We start from the raw sequence: 18,172 nt of genomic DNA, 5'->3' as shown, positions 1-18,172 counted from the left end.
GAACCTGGAGGCAGCATGAGTAGTAGCCACTGATAGCTTTATCTTACATGACTAGGTCTATCTCAAAACCCAGCTTGAGCCCAGGAGCTAATCTGTGATAGGACACAAGACCATTGCATACCCAGCATCTCATTCCGGGCTTGCTGCTTCAGCTCTCTGACCACAGAAAGGCGCTTCCGATGGCAAGAAAATGCTGCTTTCTGAGTCTCCAGGAACGCCAGATGATTTTTCTGAACTATTGAGGGCGACAACGGGGGAAGAAGCATTTTGCAGTAAAACTGACGCAGGCACATTAAAAACTTTGTCTAAGCAAGGAAAAACCCATAACAAAAAGACAGCACTGTACAAGCTGAAGGCAGGTTGTCAAGGTGAATCTTCCCAGGTGTACACACCTTATCCCGGCACTTTTATTCATTGCTTTTCAGAAAGGTGTCTCTCAAATTGGCTTACACAAACCCATAAAATGCAAATCATGTGAGAACCAAATACACTGGAAAAACAAGGGAATAGGCGGACTGGAAGATGAAACTACTTGACTATGCAGAGATGATGAGATTGGCTGGGAAAATCAGAAACCAGGAGGATCAAAACTTCAATAGAGAACGGGACAAATATTGATTATATTTAAAAGAACACAGTAAACTCTTTGGCAGGCTTTGAATAACTCTTGCAACGTTACAAAGGCTTTGGATATATTGGAGGACAAAAATGCGGATGAACTATAATATGCAGTTGATTAAGATATTTAAAGGCCCTCTACAGAGGACATGCCGTGTGAAGAAACACAATGTAGCCAAGGAAGGGTTTAGGGGGAAGTCGACTCTTTAAATATCTGGAAATGAATATATATTGTTATTGTATAAGTTTGTTATTTTTGGAAAATTAATAAAATTTTATATATATAAAAAAGATATTTAAAGGACCCAGGGTGGGGAGGAGGGAAGTTCTAAGATTCGGAAGAATCTTGTTTTATTTTTTAAAAAATGTTTTTAAATGTTAATTGTGTGATCTATTTTGTAAAACCAATAAAAACTATTTCTAAAAAAAGAAAAGAAAAAACAAGGGGGGAAATTACCTAAAAGTGCTTGTCTAACATTAAAAAGGCTGAATCTTACCCAACCCCACTAAAAGAGAAGGCAGAATTTCATCTTGAAAAAGTTCTCTAGTCATGTGTGATGGGCTAGCTTTCCATGCACAGGAAGGTTTGCTTTACACAAAGGAAACATTTAACCACACAATTCCCCGCCTGCAGTCTGAAGTTGCAGGATCCAGAAAAGAAAAAGTACTACAACACGCAGTTTCTGCATACCAAGACAACATTTATCGATATCCTTGCACAAGTGCTGATCTCACACCAGTAGAGTCCCACATCCCAGTATCCCTGTCTTGCTACACCCCCTGGAATCCCAGCAGCCCCGCACTTCTGAGAGCATCCTAGCAAACATGAAGTGGGAGCTTTACCTTCCAGCAGAGATGGTCTGAAGTTGGTCTCCAGAATGTCAGTCCTGTTATATTTGTAAATCTGGGAGACAGAGGAAAAAGAGAAGGGACATAAAAACCCATATCAAGGTTGTTGTTGAGTGACAAACACAAATTCGTTCAACAGGCAGGTAACGAAAATGGGTTCATGTTTTGAAGGATCTCACCAATCTTAGGGCTTCATCCCAAATGGTCCCTTCCAGGAGAAGAAGGATGGCCTCTTCGTAATCCTGGAAAAAGGGAAGCAAAGCATTTTCTGCCTTCTATTTTTATGTTTATTTGTCGCTTTACACATGCCTCAAAGCGATTTACAGAAAACAGGAAATTATGTTCACATGTGGTGGGAGTGTAAATATGTACATTTTTATTTTTTATTTTTTGCAAAGTGTGTTTAAGGAGACAACAGAAATCACTGGGTTAAAGCTGACCAAAAGTCCAAAGGTAGCATTATTATCAATTTACGATGGAGTGGAAGTTCGCAGGCTATGAAGGACTTGCTCACAAATTTATTGACAGCTGCACACATTATGATAGCTAGGAAGTGGAAGGGGCAAGCAGAATATAAAATGGAAGAAAGGTATAAAGAGGTGTGGGATATAGCTAAGAATGATAATTTAACACGTGCCATTAAGGTAAGACGGGGAATATGCAGGAGAAATGATTCTGAGGAGATATGGAGGGTGTTTGCAGAATTTTGACTGTTAAAACGGAATGGGGTCAAATCATCGCAAGAGGTGTTGAAATTTTGGGAGGTTGGATAGTTACAATGGAATGGTCTCCAAGGTGGAGTGTACATTTTTATTCCTACTCATTTATGATTATTACTTTGTCAAAAAAAAAATTAAGCTATTTACAGATAGTAGTAAAATAAGACAGCACAGCATATAAAAAGCAAACAAAAAATGTGATTATCTTAAGAATTATGATGATGTGCGCAACAGTCAGGGCTTTACAAACAAAATCCCAGAGGGAAAGTATAACAAACTACAGAATATAATTACACTGGAAGGTGAATGTGAGTACTGAATATTTTCGCACACATTGATTTTAATTTGCCGGGGGCAGGATCTAGCTCACTGGTTGTTAGTTGGCCAATTATTGCACTATGTATTTCATTTATATCCCGCCTACCCTCCAAGAAGCTGAAGATGGCATACATCATTCCCGCCCCCTCTATTATCCTCAAAACAACCCTGTAAGGTAGGTTTGTCTGAGATGCAGGGACTGTTCTGAGGTAAACCAGTGAGCTTTGTCCTGAGGTAAACCAGTGAGCTTTGTGGCTATGTGGGGATTCAAACCCTGGTATCCCAGGTCCTAGTCTGACTGCTGTACCGTAATGGCTGTCTTTAGAACCCAGGTCAGACAGCACAAAGAGACACAGGGGTAGTAAGCTGGGAATCTGAGCAACAAGCAGTGGGGGTGGAAGAAGATAAATTATTATTATTATTATTATTATTAAATTTGTATACAGTGGTACCTCGGGTTAAGTACTTAATTCATTCCGGAGGTCCGTTCTTAACCTGAAACTGTTCTTAACCTGAAGCACCACTTTAGCTAATGGGGCCTCCTGCCGCTGTCGCCGCGCCGCCGGAGCATGATTTCTGTTCTCATCCTGAAGCAAAGTTCCTAACCTGAAGCACGATTTCTGGGTTAGCGGAGTGTGTAACCTGAAGCGTATGCAACCCGAGGTACCACTGTACTGCCCTTCATCTGAAATTTAGGCTATACCTTGGCATATTGTTCCAGGAGTATTGCTGCATCTCCATACTTCCTTTTTTCAGCAAATTTCCCTGAAAGAAGGAAGAGAATTTAAATTTTTTGGGGGGGGGGAGAAGAAAAAAGAAACACTTATTGGTTAAACAAACCCTGCCTGTGTTATTGCTTTAATATATTGTGGGTTCTGATTTCCTCCTTGTATGTGATCCCCGTTAATTAAAGACGCCAGTCCTTAAATTAGATCAAGTGAGCAGCAGCAGCAGGGGATTCCATTCATTCGTATTGCCTGGTAACATCATAACCAGACACTGGAAAGACCTGTCAGGAGTAAGCATGGACCAATGGTTCCAAATAGTATGGGAAACAGCCCTACTAGAAAAATTAACTAATAAACTGAAACTGACACGGGGACAAACAGAAGAAGACGCCTTCACCCCGGTATGGCTCCCCTTTATCACATACACAGCCCAACAGGACAATGACAATAATCCACCAACAGCATACAAATCAATATGGCTAACCTGATCCAAAACACCCACCCACCCCACTCACACACAAAAACAAAGATCACCACAGCCAATCACAAGCAAACAATCACACCCTAGGCCAACCCCAACCTCTCTCACCACCAAAGGAACACAAGTGAACAACACAGGCAACGCTGACACCAAACTCTACATACATTAAGCATAATAGAAACACCGCCACCCGACCCCACCCCCATCCATCTTCCCTCTCTCCACCCCCTTTCTTTTTTCTTTCTTTTTTCTTCTCCCCCTAATGCCTCAACAAATGAAACAGATTTGTAAAAACGCTACGTGGAAGAAGAAGAAAAAAAAATACGAGGCACTACACTTCTGTAAAACAAGAAAATCCTTAATAAAAAATATTTTTTTTAAAAAATGATAAAAACAACAGAATCCTGATACGAAGTGTAACTGGCGTATAAATTTCTGCACCATAACAACCCCACTCTTTGTACAGACTTATGCAAGCTGAAACTGCCACACGGATTTAATCTGCATTAATGAATACTTGGTCTAACTATTTGGGCTTCAAGGAATTCAGCAGTGTGTGTGTAGGGGGGAGGTTTGGCAAAAATTGAGAATGGCAAAGAAGGGAAGAGAAGCAGATAACATGAAGGGAAAGTTGGCTGTGCAGGGCATTTGAAGTGCTGTACTATTTCCAACTTCAGGGTTGTTGTTTAGTCGTGTCCGACTCTTCATGACCCCCTGGACCAGAGCACACCAGGCACTCCTGTCTTCCACAGCCTCCCGCAGCTTGGTCAAACTCATGCTGGTAGCTTCGAGAACACTGTCCAACCATCTCGTCCTCTGTCGTCCCCTTCTCCTTGTGCCCTCTATCTTTCCCAGCATCAGGGTCTTTTCCAGGGAGTCTTCTCTTCTCATGAGGTGGCCAAAGTATTGGAGCCTCAGCTTCAGGATCTGTCCTTCCAGTGAGCACTCAGGGCTGATTTCCTGAAGAATGGAGAGGTTTGATCTTCTTGCAGTCCATGGGACTCTCAAGAGTCTCCTCCAGCACCATAATTCAAAGCATCAGTTCTTTGGCAATCAGCCTTCTTTATGGTCCAGCTCTCACTTCCATACATCACTACTGGGAAAACCATAGCTTTAACTATAAAGACCTTTGACGGCAAGGTGATGTCTCTGCTTTTTAAGATGCTGTCTTACTTGATCTAACTTCAGGGTGCTCTGTCTCAAAACTCCTTTTGGTTTCTGTCAGGGAACTGCCATCGGAGCTAGAGGCGGAGGGAAGGCTCCAGAGGGATGCCGGAGAGGGTCCCAGTAGGGAGAGAGGCAGCCCATCTGCTGGGGAAGGAAATCAGCGTAACACCAGGGGTGAAGGGGGGCAGATGGGGGAATCGGAGAGGAGGCGCCAAGACTCTTCACCGGAGACCAGCGGGGAGAGCACGGGTCCTCCTCTGCCCACACCCTCCCTGCGCAGAAGACTTCCGCGCAGGGAGAGTAGGAGGAGACTTGGCATCAAAGAACTTCTTTGCTGGAAGAAGTTCAAGAAACGCCCACTGGCGGATTCTGCCAGCGACTGAGACAGCCACGAAGTGAAGGGCTGTCCAGACAGAAAGGGTTTCAACCAGGTAACCTAGCGGCAACTTACGCACGAGCAACCCCTTAGAACCATTGCAGTTTCCAAGGGCTTCTTCTGTGATCTTCTGTCAGGATTAAATTCAGGGTAAGACTGAGAATGGCCCTCAGGCTATCATGCTCCCAACTCTCCCTTAAGAGAAAGTAGAAAACGAACCCGGAGATCCCATACTTTGTGGAGGGAAGGAGGGCACCCAGGCCTGAGGCCTCCTCCCCATCTCTTCCCAGCTAGAAGCTTGGGCAGGCCTTGAGCATACAAAGCCTAATCTGAACAGGCCTTGAGCATACAAGAGACACAGGCAGGGTGCCATGTTATGGATCTAACCTGCAGCCGGGACGTAGGGTTGCCATATTTTGAAGAGCAAAAAAGAGGACACTATGACAACTCTCATTTTAAATACCCCGACTATATGTAGGCTATAGAAGCTGTGATATATTGCTGAGCAGGGCAGGTGAAGAGAAGAGGAAAGCAAGTCTTCACACACACACACACACACACACACAAATAAATTTTCACAAAAAATAAAAATAAAACCATTGCATTCAAAAACACACATAAGCTAAAACATTTAAAACAACTATATAAACAATCAATTTTGAATCCACATTATAGGATTACTTGAATCCCTCAACTTTCCTCCACTCCATCCCCTGGTTCCTTTGTATTATCTTCATTAACGAATGTCAATAAAATCTTCATCTCTAATGACCTCCAAGTTTACACATTATATATAACATTACAAGTGGGTTTTTTTTAAAAAAAAATCCTGCTAATATATTAACTTGCATACATTGCTTCTGTAAATATGCAATAAACATTTCCCATTGTTTTTTATATTTGTTGTCATCTTGATTTCTAAGTTTCCCAGTTAATTTAGCCATTTCCACGTACTCCATTAACTTAATTTGCCAAACTTCCTTAGTGGGAAAGCAAGACTTCAACCACCAGTTATGTCAATGTCTCATCCAAAAAGTACAGTGGTACCTTGGTTCTCAAACGCCTTGGTACTCAAACAGCTTGGAACCCAAACACTGCAAACCCGGAAGTAAGTGTTCCGGTTTGCAAACGTTTTTTGGAAGCCAAATGTGCTCCGTTTTGAGTGTTAAGCTACCGTTTTGAGTGCCACATTTCTGTTTTGAGTGTTACACTTAGGTTTGTTTGTTTTTGCTATTTATTTAGCATTTTTGTTTTTGCGGCTCTTTTTTGTTTATTTTTGTGACTGCGTGGAACCCAGTTCAGCTACTGAATTGATTGATTGTGTGACTGCAGTACATTGTTTATTGCCTTCATTTTATGGATCAATGATCTCATTAGATAGAAAAATTCATGTTAAATTGCTGTTTTAGGAATGGATTAATCCATTTTGCGTTACTTTCTATGGGAAAGCGTGCCTTGGCTTTGGAATGCTTTGGTATTGGAACGGACTTCCGGAACAGATTAAGTTTGAGAACCAAGGTACCACTGTATAGCCAGAGACATTTTGGCAACTTGAAAAAATCCACCCGGACAGAAATTTTACCGCTGAAAAGGAGGATGTGTCCTGGAAAAAGAGGACAGGTTGCAGCCCTGGAGCAGCGCAAACGAGAGGTTGCATACATTTCAGAAAGCTCACCTGCCATGCTCCTTGCCAGGTTGGCCAGCTTGTCTTCGGTGTAACAAAGCTCGCCAGCTGCCGTCAAAGCCAGCTGCCAGTTACCGCTGATCAAAAAGGCATTCAGCGCTCTCTCGAATGCACCGCAGCGGAAGAAGATCAGCCCCGCTTGCTCAGGGAGATGCTTCTGGATCAAGTGTTCCCCATAAGCATAGCTAACAGTCTGCAAGGCAGAGATGTAAAGAAATTGGAGTTGGGGGAGGGCTGGCTACTTTGCACTGGCAGTTCCCTCCCTGCGAGAAATGAGGTTACAGGGAACCCGGCAGAGGGCCTTCTCAGTAGTGGCACCCGCCCTGTGGAACGCCCTCCCATCCGATGTCAAGGAGATAAACAACTCTTTGACTTTTAGAAGACATCTGAAGGCAGTCCTCTTTAGGAAAGTTTGTAATGTTTGGTGTTTTATCGCTTTTTATTATTAATATTCTGTGGGAGCCGCCCAGAGTGGCTGGGGAAACCCAGCCAGATGGGCAGAGAATAAATAATAAATTATTATTATCATTAATTGTTATTGTTATTATTCACTGACTTGAGGAGCGCTGGACAAAACAGGTTAAATATCACAGTATGCCCCACGCAAATCTGAGGGTAATAAGGTGGGTGGCTCAGAAAGACAAATTGTTGTTTGGTTCCCTCTCATCTACTATTTTTCTAAATCTTTACCATAACTCTTCTAGCTCCAATCACCCATGTCTCCTTCTGGGGAGACTCAAGAAGACAGACTAAGAGAGCTTATGTTCTCAATGATTTCATTTCTGCCTGCTAACTCTATCATGTGATACTTCTTTAGGATTTGTAATGAAACATGATGCTTACTGTACTCCATTTTGTTGTTTCCCGTTTGTTTGTTTTTTGTACATGTTCTTTAAGCCAATGAAGCAGAATTACAAAACACACACACACAGACTCTTGACTAAATGTTGAACCTTGTGTATAACAGGCTATGATGGTGTGCGCAACTGTTATTTTACTTCTTGTTTTAGAAATAAAACTTTATAAAACCATGAAGGAGAAGCCACTGAGTTAACTGATATGCAGGAAGAGCTGTTCACCCTACAGGAAAAAGGGACTTGGCTTTTAAATTGATGAAGTGGTTTGGAGTAAGTTATTGGCCAACGTCTAGCCTGCAACCTGCCTTTTATCACTGCAGTAGAGCAGCCTGTTCTCACAAGTAATAAAGTAGTACAGTGGTACCTCGGGTTACATACGCTTCAGGTTACATACGCTTCAGGTTACAGACTCCGCTAACCCAGAAATAGTACCTTGGGTTAAGAACTTTGCTTCAGGATGAGAACAGAAATCGTGCTCCTGCGGCGCGGCGGCAGCGGGAGGCCCCATTAGCTAATGTGGTGCTTCAGGTTAAGAACGGACCTCCAGAACGAATTAAGTACTTAACCCGAGGTACCACTGTAATAAGAAAAAGGTACAACAATGGGGAAAGTATTTCACACACCTTGTACTCCTGGGTGTCTGGCAAGTATAGCTTCAAGGCTTCATTAAATAAGTTCTGATCCACCACCAAGTTCAGGAACTCTGAAAAATGCTCTGGCCCTGAGGGGAAAGCAAAATACACTTTCTTGGGAAGAAAGCAAGCAACGGGTTTCACATAACTGCACAAGCCAATCTGGGCTGACTAGAGTGGGGTTTGGCTAGGCAAGCCCTAGTGTGAAAGCAAAACCTTTGAGCTACCTGAGGACAAACATAAAAATCTTAGTTGGAGAGAGAGGAGTGGGGAGCAAGTTATAGCCCCCGTTATTCCAAAAGAAAAAAATTAAATATAGATACGTAGCCTCAGATCTATGGTCTATTTAGCCCAGCATTCAGTCTCTTGAGGGTGGACAGGAAGAAAAAATCCTGAAAATGTTGGCTGTATTCAGGTAATCAGTTTATGAAGCCACTATTGTTGGGTAATCAGCTATAGTTACCAGAAAATATAAGATGCGGCAAAAAGAATCTTCGCCCCCCCAAGAAACCACACAGCCAGGGTACCTACCACATTTGCTGAGATGATGAAGAGCCTTTGAATACCTCTTCAAATATTTATCTATAGAGTATCTCTGGTAATTGTTTTCCATTTTCTTAAGTTTGTTTAAGAATGGGAGATATTCCTTAGGATCCTGCCAAAAAAAAGAGGGTATTAAAAAATAATTATTTTTGAAAGGCATGAGCTTCAGTTGCCTAGTTGTCAAAGGAACAGCAGCTTGAACAGTCTCCCCACAAAATGCAGTCTAGATCTGAGCAGAAACTATTTGCCTTGTTGTTGTGTCAAAGGACACATTCTATTTTCAGAAATTTTGTGCTCTTGTTGTAAACTCATTCACTTTTTCTAATGAATATTGTTGTCTCCTTTTTTTTCTTCCTTCCCTTCTTTTTTTGGGGGGGGTGGGGAGGGGTTGGGGGCTCTCACTTTTCTCGGCCTCTTTTGCCCCCACTGTCATTTTATTCAATTCGTTGAGAAGACGCAGGTGGTTTCGTTCATGTCGTGACTCAACTTCTGACAAAGGAACATCATGAACACTCTCCAAAGACACCCCACTTGGGTCACCACAGACCAGCCTTAGATGTTGCCGGACTCTAGTTCCCAGCAGCCCCTGCCAGCATGGCCAATTGTTGGGGATGATGGGAGTTGTAGTCTGACAAATATCTGGAGGGCACCAGGCTGGGGAGAGATTGCCACAGGCAATTTAAACAGCAGTGTGGGAAAACGAGGCAAAGGATAATGAAGGCAAAGAAGAACTGGCACTAAGAAACAGGTGTGATCTGTAGGAACCGCACAGAATGGACAACCCTGTATGCTTATGGCTGTGTAGCGTATTTTCACTCTATAGGACGCACTTTTTCCCCTCCAAAAATTAAGGGGAAATGTGTGTGCGTCCTATGGAGTGAATGCAGGCTCCTTGGCTTCAGCAATAGCAATGCAAAGCCTCCAAAGCGCAGAGGGAGCACTCCCTTTGCGCTCCGGAGGCTTCGCGTTGCTTTTGCTGAAGCCTGGAGAGCGAGAGGGGTCGGTGTGCACCGACCCCTCTCGCTCTCCAGGCTTCAGGGATAGCCTCCTGAAGCCTCTGGAGCACAGCAGGAACTCACACTGCATTCTGAAGGCTTCAGTTTCCTTTTGCTGAAGCCAGGAGAGCAAGACGCTCCTGGCTTCAGCGAAAGAAACTTGAAGCCTCCGGAGCACAGCAGGAACTTGCGCTGCGCTCCAAAGGCTTCAGGGATAGCTGCCTGAAGCCTCCGGAGCACAGCAGGAACTCGCGCTGCGCTCCGGAGGCTTCGAGTTCCTTTTGCTGAAGCCAGGAGAGCAAGACTCTCCTGGCTTCAGCAGAGAGGGAGACCTGCGCAGCGCCCGTTCAGCCAAGCAGGAGGAGAAATGGAAGGGGCTCTGTTTCTCCTGCTGCTTCGCTGAAGGGGCGCTGCGCAGAGAGGGGGAGAATTCTTTTTTCCTTGTTCTTCCCCACCAAAACAAGGTGCATCCTATGGTCGGGTGCATCCTATAGAGTGAAAAATACGGTATATACTGTACCTTTTAAAGCACATTTCCTCCCTCAAAGAATTCTGGGCACTGTAGTTTCTTAAGTGCTGCTGGGAATTGTAATTCTGTGATGGGTAAATCACAGTGCCCAGAATTCTTTGATGGAAGGAATGCGCTCCAGTCATACTTTAAAAGGTTTAGTGTGCATACAGCCATTGACAGCAGAGGAACTTGGGTAGCAGAAGCAATTCTTGGGAGTATATTTTGCAGATATATACCACTTTTTTCTCCAACAGCTTAGGCTGAGAGGCAGTGACTGGGAATTCGAATCTGGGTCTCCCAGGTCTTAGGTCCAGAGCTCTTATCATACACCACACTGGCTCTCCCCTTGAGAGAGCATTTTGATAAAGCAGTGATTTTTAAATTTTATTTTATTTTTGTTCCAACATCTAGGACAGGGCAGTAGATGGGCTATGGGAAAACAAAACACAAAATTACCTTCTGAGACTTCTCAGCAACCATGATGACTAAATCGAAATCGTATGTCCCCAGAGAATGATCGTACAACTCATTGACATCTACCAAGTACAGCAGGTATTTGAGAGCTTCTTCTGCTCTCACAGATCCAGCAGTTATTGAAGGTTGCTCTGCAGTTTAAAATTATTATTATTATTAAAAAGACTTTCAAAAGGCGACTGCTGAATCAGATGATGTCTAAGGAAGATGTTGCACAGAAACGTATGAACTTGTTTAACAAGCAAGCACTATAAGCACAGATTGATTGTGTGAGAAACTGAGCTTTACTGTACAATAAGCAAGTTTCTTGCCCTCATTGTTCTTTAAAAAAAATCTTGGAGACATGAGTCCAGCATTTGGTGAAACTCCAAAGGAGTGTGTCATGAGCCCAAACACCCCCTGCTAAATGCAGATACCGCTGACAACCTTTATGAGGCCCCACTCCACCAGTTTTAAGCCCCATAACATGTGTTCAATCAATTCAACCCTAATAATGTACCTCGAAGCTTACGAATTCTCTGCAGAGCTGTTTCCAGTTCTGGGGGGCTCTTTTTCACATGAGAGGTCAGTATGGACAAACAGTATCTAAAGAGGATGGGGGGGAAAGACGGGTGTTAAAACCTCTGGACTTTAGGTAGTTGTTCATTTCTCCCATATTTTGCTTAAAAGTGGAAGAGAAGAGATTTAGATGCCTAGCCCCTTTCTTCAACTCCTATAACACCCCACACCCCTTTTTAGCAAAGAAGCTGTTTTTAAAGGGATAGAGAGGAAGTCTGGGTTGAAAATTATTTCACCAACTCCCTGGCCCTTCTGTCCAAGACTGAGGTAAATTGGAATGAAAAGAGCAAACGGAGAGAGCCAATTCTGCCTCTGCTTACTGGCACCATAATGAGTCACAGTCTCTAGACCAGGGTTTCCCTAACTTGGGTCTCCAGCTGTTTTTGAACTACAATTCCCATCATCCCTGGCCACTGGGATGATGGGAGTCGTAGTCCAACAACAGCTGGAGACCCAAGTTTGGGAAACCCTGCTCTAGACCCTGAGAAAGGCGAGAGGAAACACTCACCACTCCTTAAGCCAGTAGCTGCATTCCCTCCTCTTCCCACATACCCTGAACCCCAAGCTCTAAGGATTTTTGGTGGATGCAGGGAAAAATAAATTTCCTTCTTCCTCACAACTCTGGTGATCTGGTAGTCTTGTTATTAAGAGTCAAGCTCCTTCTTTTCTGTATAGACCCAACACTCCTATCAGAGTTCTATCAGGGTTCTATGGCTTTTATATAGAGAGGTATTCTAGAATGATATGTTGAATACTTGGTAGCACTGATGTTCTCCATGGCTGTTCTCATTGCATCACAGATGAGGTTAACCTTTTTCCCATCAGAATCGTGAAGCTCACAGACATTGGTAGACTCTAGAGGTGGGTACATAGTCTTTGTGTAGTCTTCTTCTCTAGGAAGGAGCACATAAAGAAATTAGGTCTCAGTGCCATCTACAATACAAAAATGTACACAGGATAAACACATCATGCAACAAGACTGACTCAAAAAATTAGTAGGGCTGTGTGTTTCTCAAAAGCACAAAATCCAGCTTCCTAAAGTCCTCAGCATTTTGGATTTTATTTTTCATACAAATTTCTAGCCCTTAAGTCGGCAAAAATATACCGTACTTGAAAATGTGTGGGAATGGCATAATGAAATCTTAGAAACCAGAAAGGTTCAAGTGACTGAGGTTGGAATTTTACTTGCCTTCTCCATACAGGCAAATCAGAATACATTTTGCATAAAATAATAATGACAATGGTGCAAAAATAAAAGAAAATATAACAAATTTAATCTGCACGATGTACAGATTGCAAAATTCGCCTTTACTTGATGCAGAATTTGTTTTGCACAGAGTTCTCCCTCTCAGTCAGCTGTCTGATTGTTCATGTTTATAGGAATAGGAACTCCCTCTCAACCAGTCCTCAAAAAATATATGTAAACACATCAAGTTTCATCCAAAATATCTGATTCCTCCTCATTTGTTACCTTAGCCCCTATAGACAGACTGAACGCTGAAAGGAAAGTGAAAAGGAAACGAGAGCAATCAAAAGACTTGTAGGACAAGAACTTCCTCAGGAACTAACTGTGTGCTACACCCTAATGCTGCCTTTGCCAACCTGTTGGCCTCCAGATGTTCTGGACCACAACTCCCATGTCATTCAAAACATCTGGGGAGCACTAGATTGACGAAGGCTGTGCCAGTGCGTGCAACAGTGCGCTGCTTTTGAAAAAGCAGAACAGCTTCAAGATGGGGGAAATTAAGAGAAACCATTTTTTTTCTGCTCCAGGAGAGAAAATACTTTAGAGGGGCAGTTCTAAACGGCCTTGGTCCAGTATACCTGAAGGAGCGTCTCCACCCCGTCATTCTGCCCGGACGCTGAGGTCCAGCACCAAGGGCCTTCTGGCGGTTCCCTCATTGCGAGAAGCAAAGCTACAGGCAACCAGGCAGAGGGCCTTCTCGGTAGTGGCGCCTGCCCTGTGGAACGCCCTTCCAGCAGATGTCAAAGCGATAAACAACTACCTGACATTCAGAAGACATCTTAAGGCAGCCCTGTTCAGGGAAGTTTTTAACGTGTGATATTTTATTGTATTTTTGGTTTCTATGGAAGCCGCCCAGAGTGGCTGGGGAGGCCCAGCCAGATGGGCGGGGTATAAATAATAAATTATTATTATTATTATTATTATTATTATTATTATTATTATTATATGGAAAAATGAGAGCTGGGGAGAGGGTTAAGCACCCCTTTCTTCAGCTTCCCCTCTCAAAGCTATTTTGCATTTTCAAACACAGCACCCAAGTATAAGGTGCTGTCAACCTCTTGGTCTTTACACATTAACCAGGTAATACTCACTTCAGCTCTGTGAGGAACAAGTTGATAAAACTCACTGAATCAATTTGTTTTATAAATGTTTCCACATTTTCCAGGAAAACCTGAAACAAAACCAAGACCTGTTAACTTCACATCATCCCTGTTAAATTTGCGGACCAATTTTAATTAGGCAGAACAAACCCAAATCAAATTTCATGCTGAAATGGCCTTTCACAGCCAATCTAACAAAGCAGTCCAGATGGTTTATGATGGATAAACCTGGGAAATCCTCACTCAACGTGGGTAGGTATCAGAAATGGCATTTGGAGGAGACCTTATCTAACTTTCCATGTGCCATGGTGCAGAAATAATATTTCCTGATCTCCTAACTTGGGTCAAGAGATACGGAACACCCCTAGCATTATCGATGGAGAAAGTCTGCTATTGTAACAGAACAACTGTTTTTACACTTGTGCAAATTTAAATTGATAAATTGTATCGTCAAAGTGCAAAAAGTGGAAGTAGATAAATAGGTACCACTCCAGTGGGAAGGTAAACGGCATTTCCGTGTGCTGCTCTGGTTCGCCAGAAGTGGCTTAGTTATGCTGGCCACATGACCTGGAAGCTGTACGCTGGCTCCTTCAGCCAATAAAGCGAGATGAGCACCGCAACCCCAGAGTCGGCCACAACTGGACCTAATGGTCAGGGGTCCCTTTACCTTTACCTTTATGAGTTTTAGATGATTTATCAGTTAATATTTCTTTAGCTGGGTGACAGTGCTAACAGCCATCAACTTGCTGAGAGGATTTGTGATGTTCAGGCCCTCTCCCCAAACAGATGCACTCTGAGCAACGTTGACAACAGGTTTACTCAAACTTGCCTTTGGATTGTGGTCATAAATGAGGTTGAGATTGATTCGCAGCTTCCTCATGCATTCAAAGGCTTCTTTAAACTGGAGGCTGGCAGGAACAGGCAGAATGATGGTAAGTCATTCGAAAGAGGAAGACACATGTCCCAAATTGCTCCCAACATCCCATCAACTTGACTCACCAGTCCAGCCACTTGCGGACTTGGGCCAAAACAAGGGCACGGTGATGAATGGTTTCCAAGTTTCCTCTCGGCATCTGCAGAAAAATCCCAACATAAATTTGCCGTCCTTGCTGCTAACACCACATTTGCTTATTGCCAATAGCAGAGGGAGGAGTCATGAACAGCCCCCCTTCCCTTTCGCAGCCACTTGACACAGCCTTCAGTAATCGAATAAATGGATATTGCAAAAGTGGACATATTCAAGGAAAGCTTGGTGAAAGATATATATATATTTAGCAAGTGTCTAAATAGCTGGAGCTATGGGGACATTAAAAAACAAGTGCAAAATGTCTGCCCCATATTTTTATTTCTATAAAGGTAAAAGCAAAGGACCGCTGGATGGTTAACTCCAGTCAAATACGATTATTGGGTTGCAGTGCTCATCTCGCTTTCAGGCCGAAGGAGCCAGCATTTGTCTACAGACAGCTTTCTGGGTCATGTGGCCAGTATGACTAAACTTCTTCTGGAGCAACAGGACACCGCGACGGAAACCAGAGAGCATGGAAATGCCATTTACTTTCCCGCCGCAGTGGTACCTATTTATCTACTTGCACTGGCGTGCTTTCAAACTGCTAGGTTGGCAGGAGCTGGGAAAGAGCAACGGGAGCTCACCCCATCGAACTGCCGACCTTCTGATCGGCAAGCCCGAGGCTCAGTGGTTTAACCCACAGCGCCACCCGCGTCCCATTTCTATACTGTAATACTGGCACATGAGGGAGAAGGGTGCAGCCTCACCTCTTCCTCAGCAAGCTAGTTCTTTTTATGGGAAATCATTCAAATAATAATCTATCTAGCCTGATTCATGAATGAGACACTCCAGCCAAGAGCTACATGGCATAATTATTCCATTTGTGTAGCCCAGTTATTTCTCCTCATCATGACCGCCACCATGCAACAAATAAGGTGCTTTGAGCCATAGGCACTCACCTGCAAAATGAGCTTCGTATCCTGTGGCACAATTGTGACTATCCGGGATCCTCTTTCAACCTTGCGCAGTGTCTCACTATTGGGGACAGATGCGTTGCCCAAACCTGACTGCAAAGCTGAAGATGCCACAGTCAATATAAAAGCTCCGTCCCAAAGGAAGAACTATTTACATTTTTTTGTGAGGAAAAGGTGCCTAATAAAAGGGACACCAGGCATAAACCCCAAGCACAGATATGCCGGGTTTTATCCAATGAAACTGTCCCAATAGTACAAGGATTTCTGCCACTGTGCACATCTGATATAAGTTTGCTGACTGAGAGTGAGTGTGTGGTGTGTGTGTGTGTGTGTGTGTGTATGTGTGTGTGTGTGAGAGAGAGAGAGAGAGAGAGAGAGAGAGAGAGAAGGCCTTTACAATGCTAACGGCTTTATAAAGCATGGACAATGCTAAGCTCATCCTCTCTGTGCTGCTGTGGCATGGGAAAAGCGAACTCCTATAAAAATTAGGAACATTGGTGGCTATTTTGAAGAATCGAAAGGAAACATCCATCCATAGGTGGATGTTACATATTTAAGGGAAAGGCTAGCAGCATATCAAACAAGAGGAAGTCCAAGAAAGGATCAGCTGACCAGGGCACCCTTTTGTTGCTAGCCACGCTGGGGATATTCACCTTTCAGGGATGTGTTCTTCAGCGACAGGCACTGGCAGGTATGAGCATGCGTTGTCAACAGTAGAAACTCATCGTGGATGGCAAAGGATGTGACGTTTGAAGCAACCTGTGGGAAACAGAGAAGAATCCCTGCAGTAGGTAATTATGGGGGACATCATGTTGGGGAAGGGCTGAAGTTCAGTGGCAGAGCATATGCTCTCCAGGCAGAAGGTCGCGGGTTCAATGCCTGACATCGCCTGAAACCCAGGAGTGCCATACCGGTCAATGCTGACAGGACTGAGCTACCTGGACCAAGGGACTGACTCAGTACAAGGGAGCTTCCTATGGCAGAGGGGCAACAAAGGAGCGAGAGCTGAAAGAGGAGTTGGTACCTCAACTTCGTTAATAAAAAAGCGGCATCTGTCAGTCAGACCAAAGATGGTTTCCTGAGGAGACAAAAGGGAGAGAACAGCACAGGGTTAGAAAACAAACCTGCCATAGATTGGATACCTATGAATTCTGTACAGAGAATCAAAACCAGGCGCCGACTGAATCCAAAGCCTGCTAAGGAAATAAACAACAAACAAACAAACCATCTAAAATCTAGACTTGTCGAAATCATCTGAATGAAACAAATACGTATAAAATTCAAAATTATTTTGGATAATTTATTCTGCTTCCGCTCATTATAGAGATGGGAAGAACTATGCAGGGATCTGAAACTTCACCCTTCCCACTGCTGGAATATTTATTTTATTTGTTACTTACACACACACACACACACACACACACACACACAACATCCTTCATTATCGAATTCAAGGGTGATTTACAAAATAAATTGAAACTGCATATTCTAAAACAACAATAACTCAAGTACAAGAATCAAAGTAGAAAAATATAAGCAGCATTACTAAGAGCAAGTTATTAAAAACAGCAAGTACTTGATGAAAGGAAATCGTCTTTCACAGACACTGCTAGGCATTGTTTCTTTTTGTTTTCCAAAGTTTTCCAATGTATTTCTTATCAGCTGCTAAGCAGTTTCTTTTTGGTTTCAAATGTATTTCTTATCAATAAAGAAGGTCGGTGCCGCACAAGCAAATTTTTATTCTGAAAGTGTGGCTCAAAGAAAAAAGCTTGAGAACCACTGAGTAAGGTCACAACCAGGTGCTCAGTGGTCCTAGACTTCACACTTATTGTTTACTTACTTCACCACCAACCACAGCCAGTGCAGTCTGCATACATGGAGAGGGAAACTGGACAGCTGAACCGCTGCTGTTCAGCCAAGGGGTGACAACTGGTTTTTCAGCTCCTGAAGTGGGAGGGAAAAGACACAGCAGGTCTATGTGATAAAGCCAAGACTATTTCTTTGACTGAATGCAAGATGATCTACTAAAATTCAACATCTTGGAATGATGCTGAACAGGCCAGGCTTGCAACCTGAGTGGCATCCCTCACACCACTAGATGAGGGAATGCCCCAGAGCCAAGAACAGCGGGGCTGCCTGAAGAGCGAAGGGAGAAGGTCCTCTAGAAAAGTTGAGCCCAGGAAAACACCATTCAGCTTCGCATTCGCTCATTCTCACGCTTTCTCTCACCTGGGCTCTGAAAGGTCTGGTGACGTTATAGAAAAGACTTCCCCAACCTGGTGACCTTCCAGGTGTTTTCTGGACTACAACTTCCATCATATCCCTGGCCATTGGCC

General features: G+C 43.5%; 1 protein-coding gene across 1 annotated transcript in view; it reads right to left on the bottom strand.

The window, feature by feature from the left end:
* The window catches only part of ELP1 (elongator acetyltransferase complex subunit 1), a 47,847-nt gene that overhangs the window by 7,184 nt on the left and 22,491 nt on the right, over positions 1 to 18,172 (bottom strand). The window contains exons 16-32 of the mRNA XM_081893796.1: positions 17,677 to 17,780; positions 16,861 to 16,914; positions 16,490 to 16,595; positions 15,822 to 15,937; positions 14,856 to 14,929; positions 14,686 to 14,764; positions 13,848 to 13,927; positions 12,266 to 12,403; positions 11,452 to 11,537; positions 10,935 to 11,083; positions 8,961 to 9,084; positions 8,421 to 8,518; positions 6,932 to 7,133; positions 3,208 to 3,269; positions 1,647 to 1,709; positions 1,462 to 1,522; positions 122 to 235 (exon numbers count right to left, since the gene is read on the bottom strand). Of these exons, the coding sequence (XP_081749922.1) occupies positions 122 to 235; positions 1,462 to 1,522; positions 1,647 to 1,709; positions 3,208 to 3,269; positions 6,932 to 7,133; positions 8,421 to 8,518; positions 8,961 to 9,084; positions 10,935 to 11,083; positions 11,452 to 11,537; positions 12,266 to 12,403; positions 13,848 to 13,927; positions 14,686 to 14,764; positions 14,856 to 14,929; positions 15,822 to 15,937; positions 16,490 to 16,595; positions 16,861 to 16,914; positions 17,677 to 17,780 (1,710 nt within the window). The remainder of the gene's footprint in view (positions 1 to 121; positions 236 to 1,461; positions 1,523 to 1,646; positions 1,710 to 3,207; positions 3,270 to 6,931; positions 7,134 to 8,420; positions 8,519 to 8,960; positions 9,085 to 10,934; positions 11,084 to 11,451; positions 11,538 to 12,265; positions 12,404 to 13,847; positions 13,928 to 14,685; positions 14,765 to 14,855; positions 14,930 to 15,821; positions 15,938 to 16,489; positions 16,596 to 16,860; positions 16,915 to 17,676; positions 17,781 to 18,172) is intronic.

This window comes from Podarcis melisellensis, assembly GCF_964234715.1.
Source record: "Podarcis melisellensis genome assembly, chromosome: 17".
In the NCBI taxonomy this organism is placed as follows: domain Eukaryota; kingdom Metazoa; phylum Chordata; class Lepidosauria; order Squamata; family Lacertidae; genus Podarcis; species Podarcis melisellensis.
This window is presented reverse-complemented; position numbering and strand designations above follow the sequence as displayed.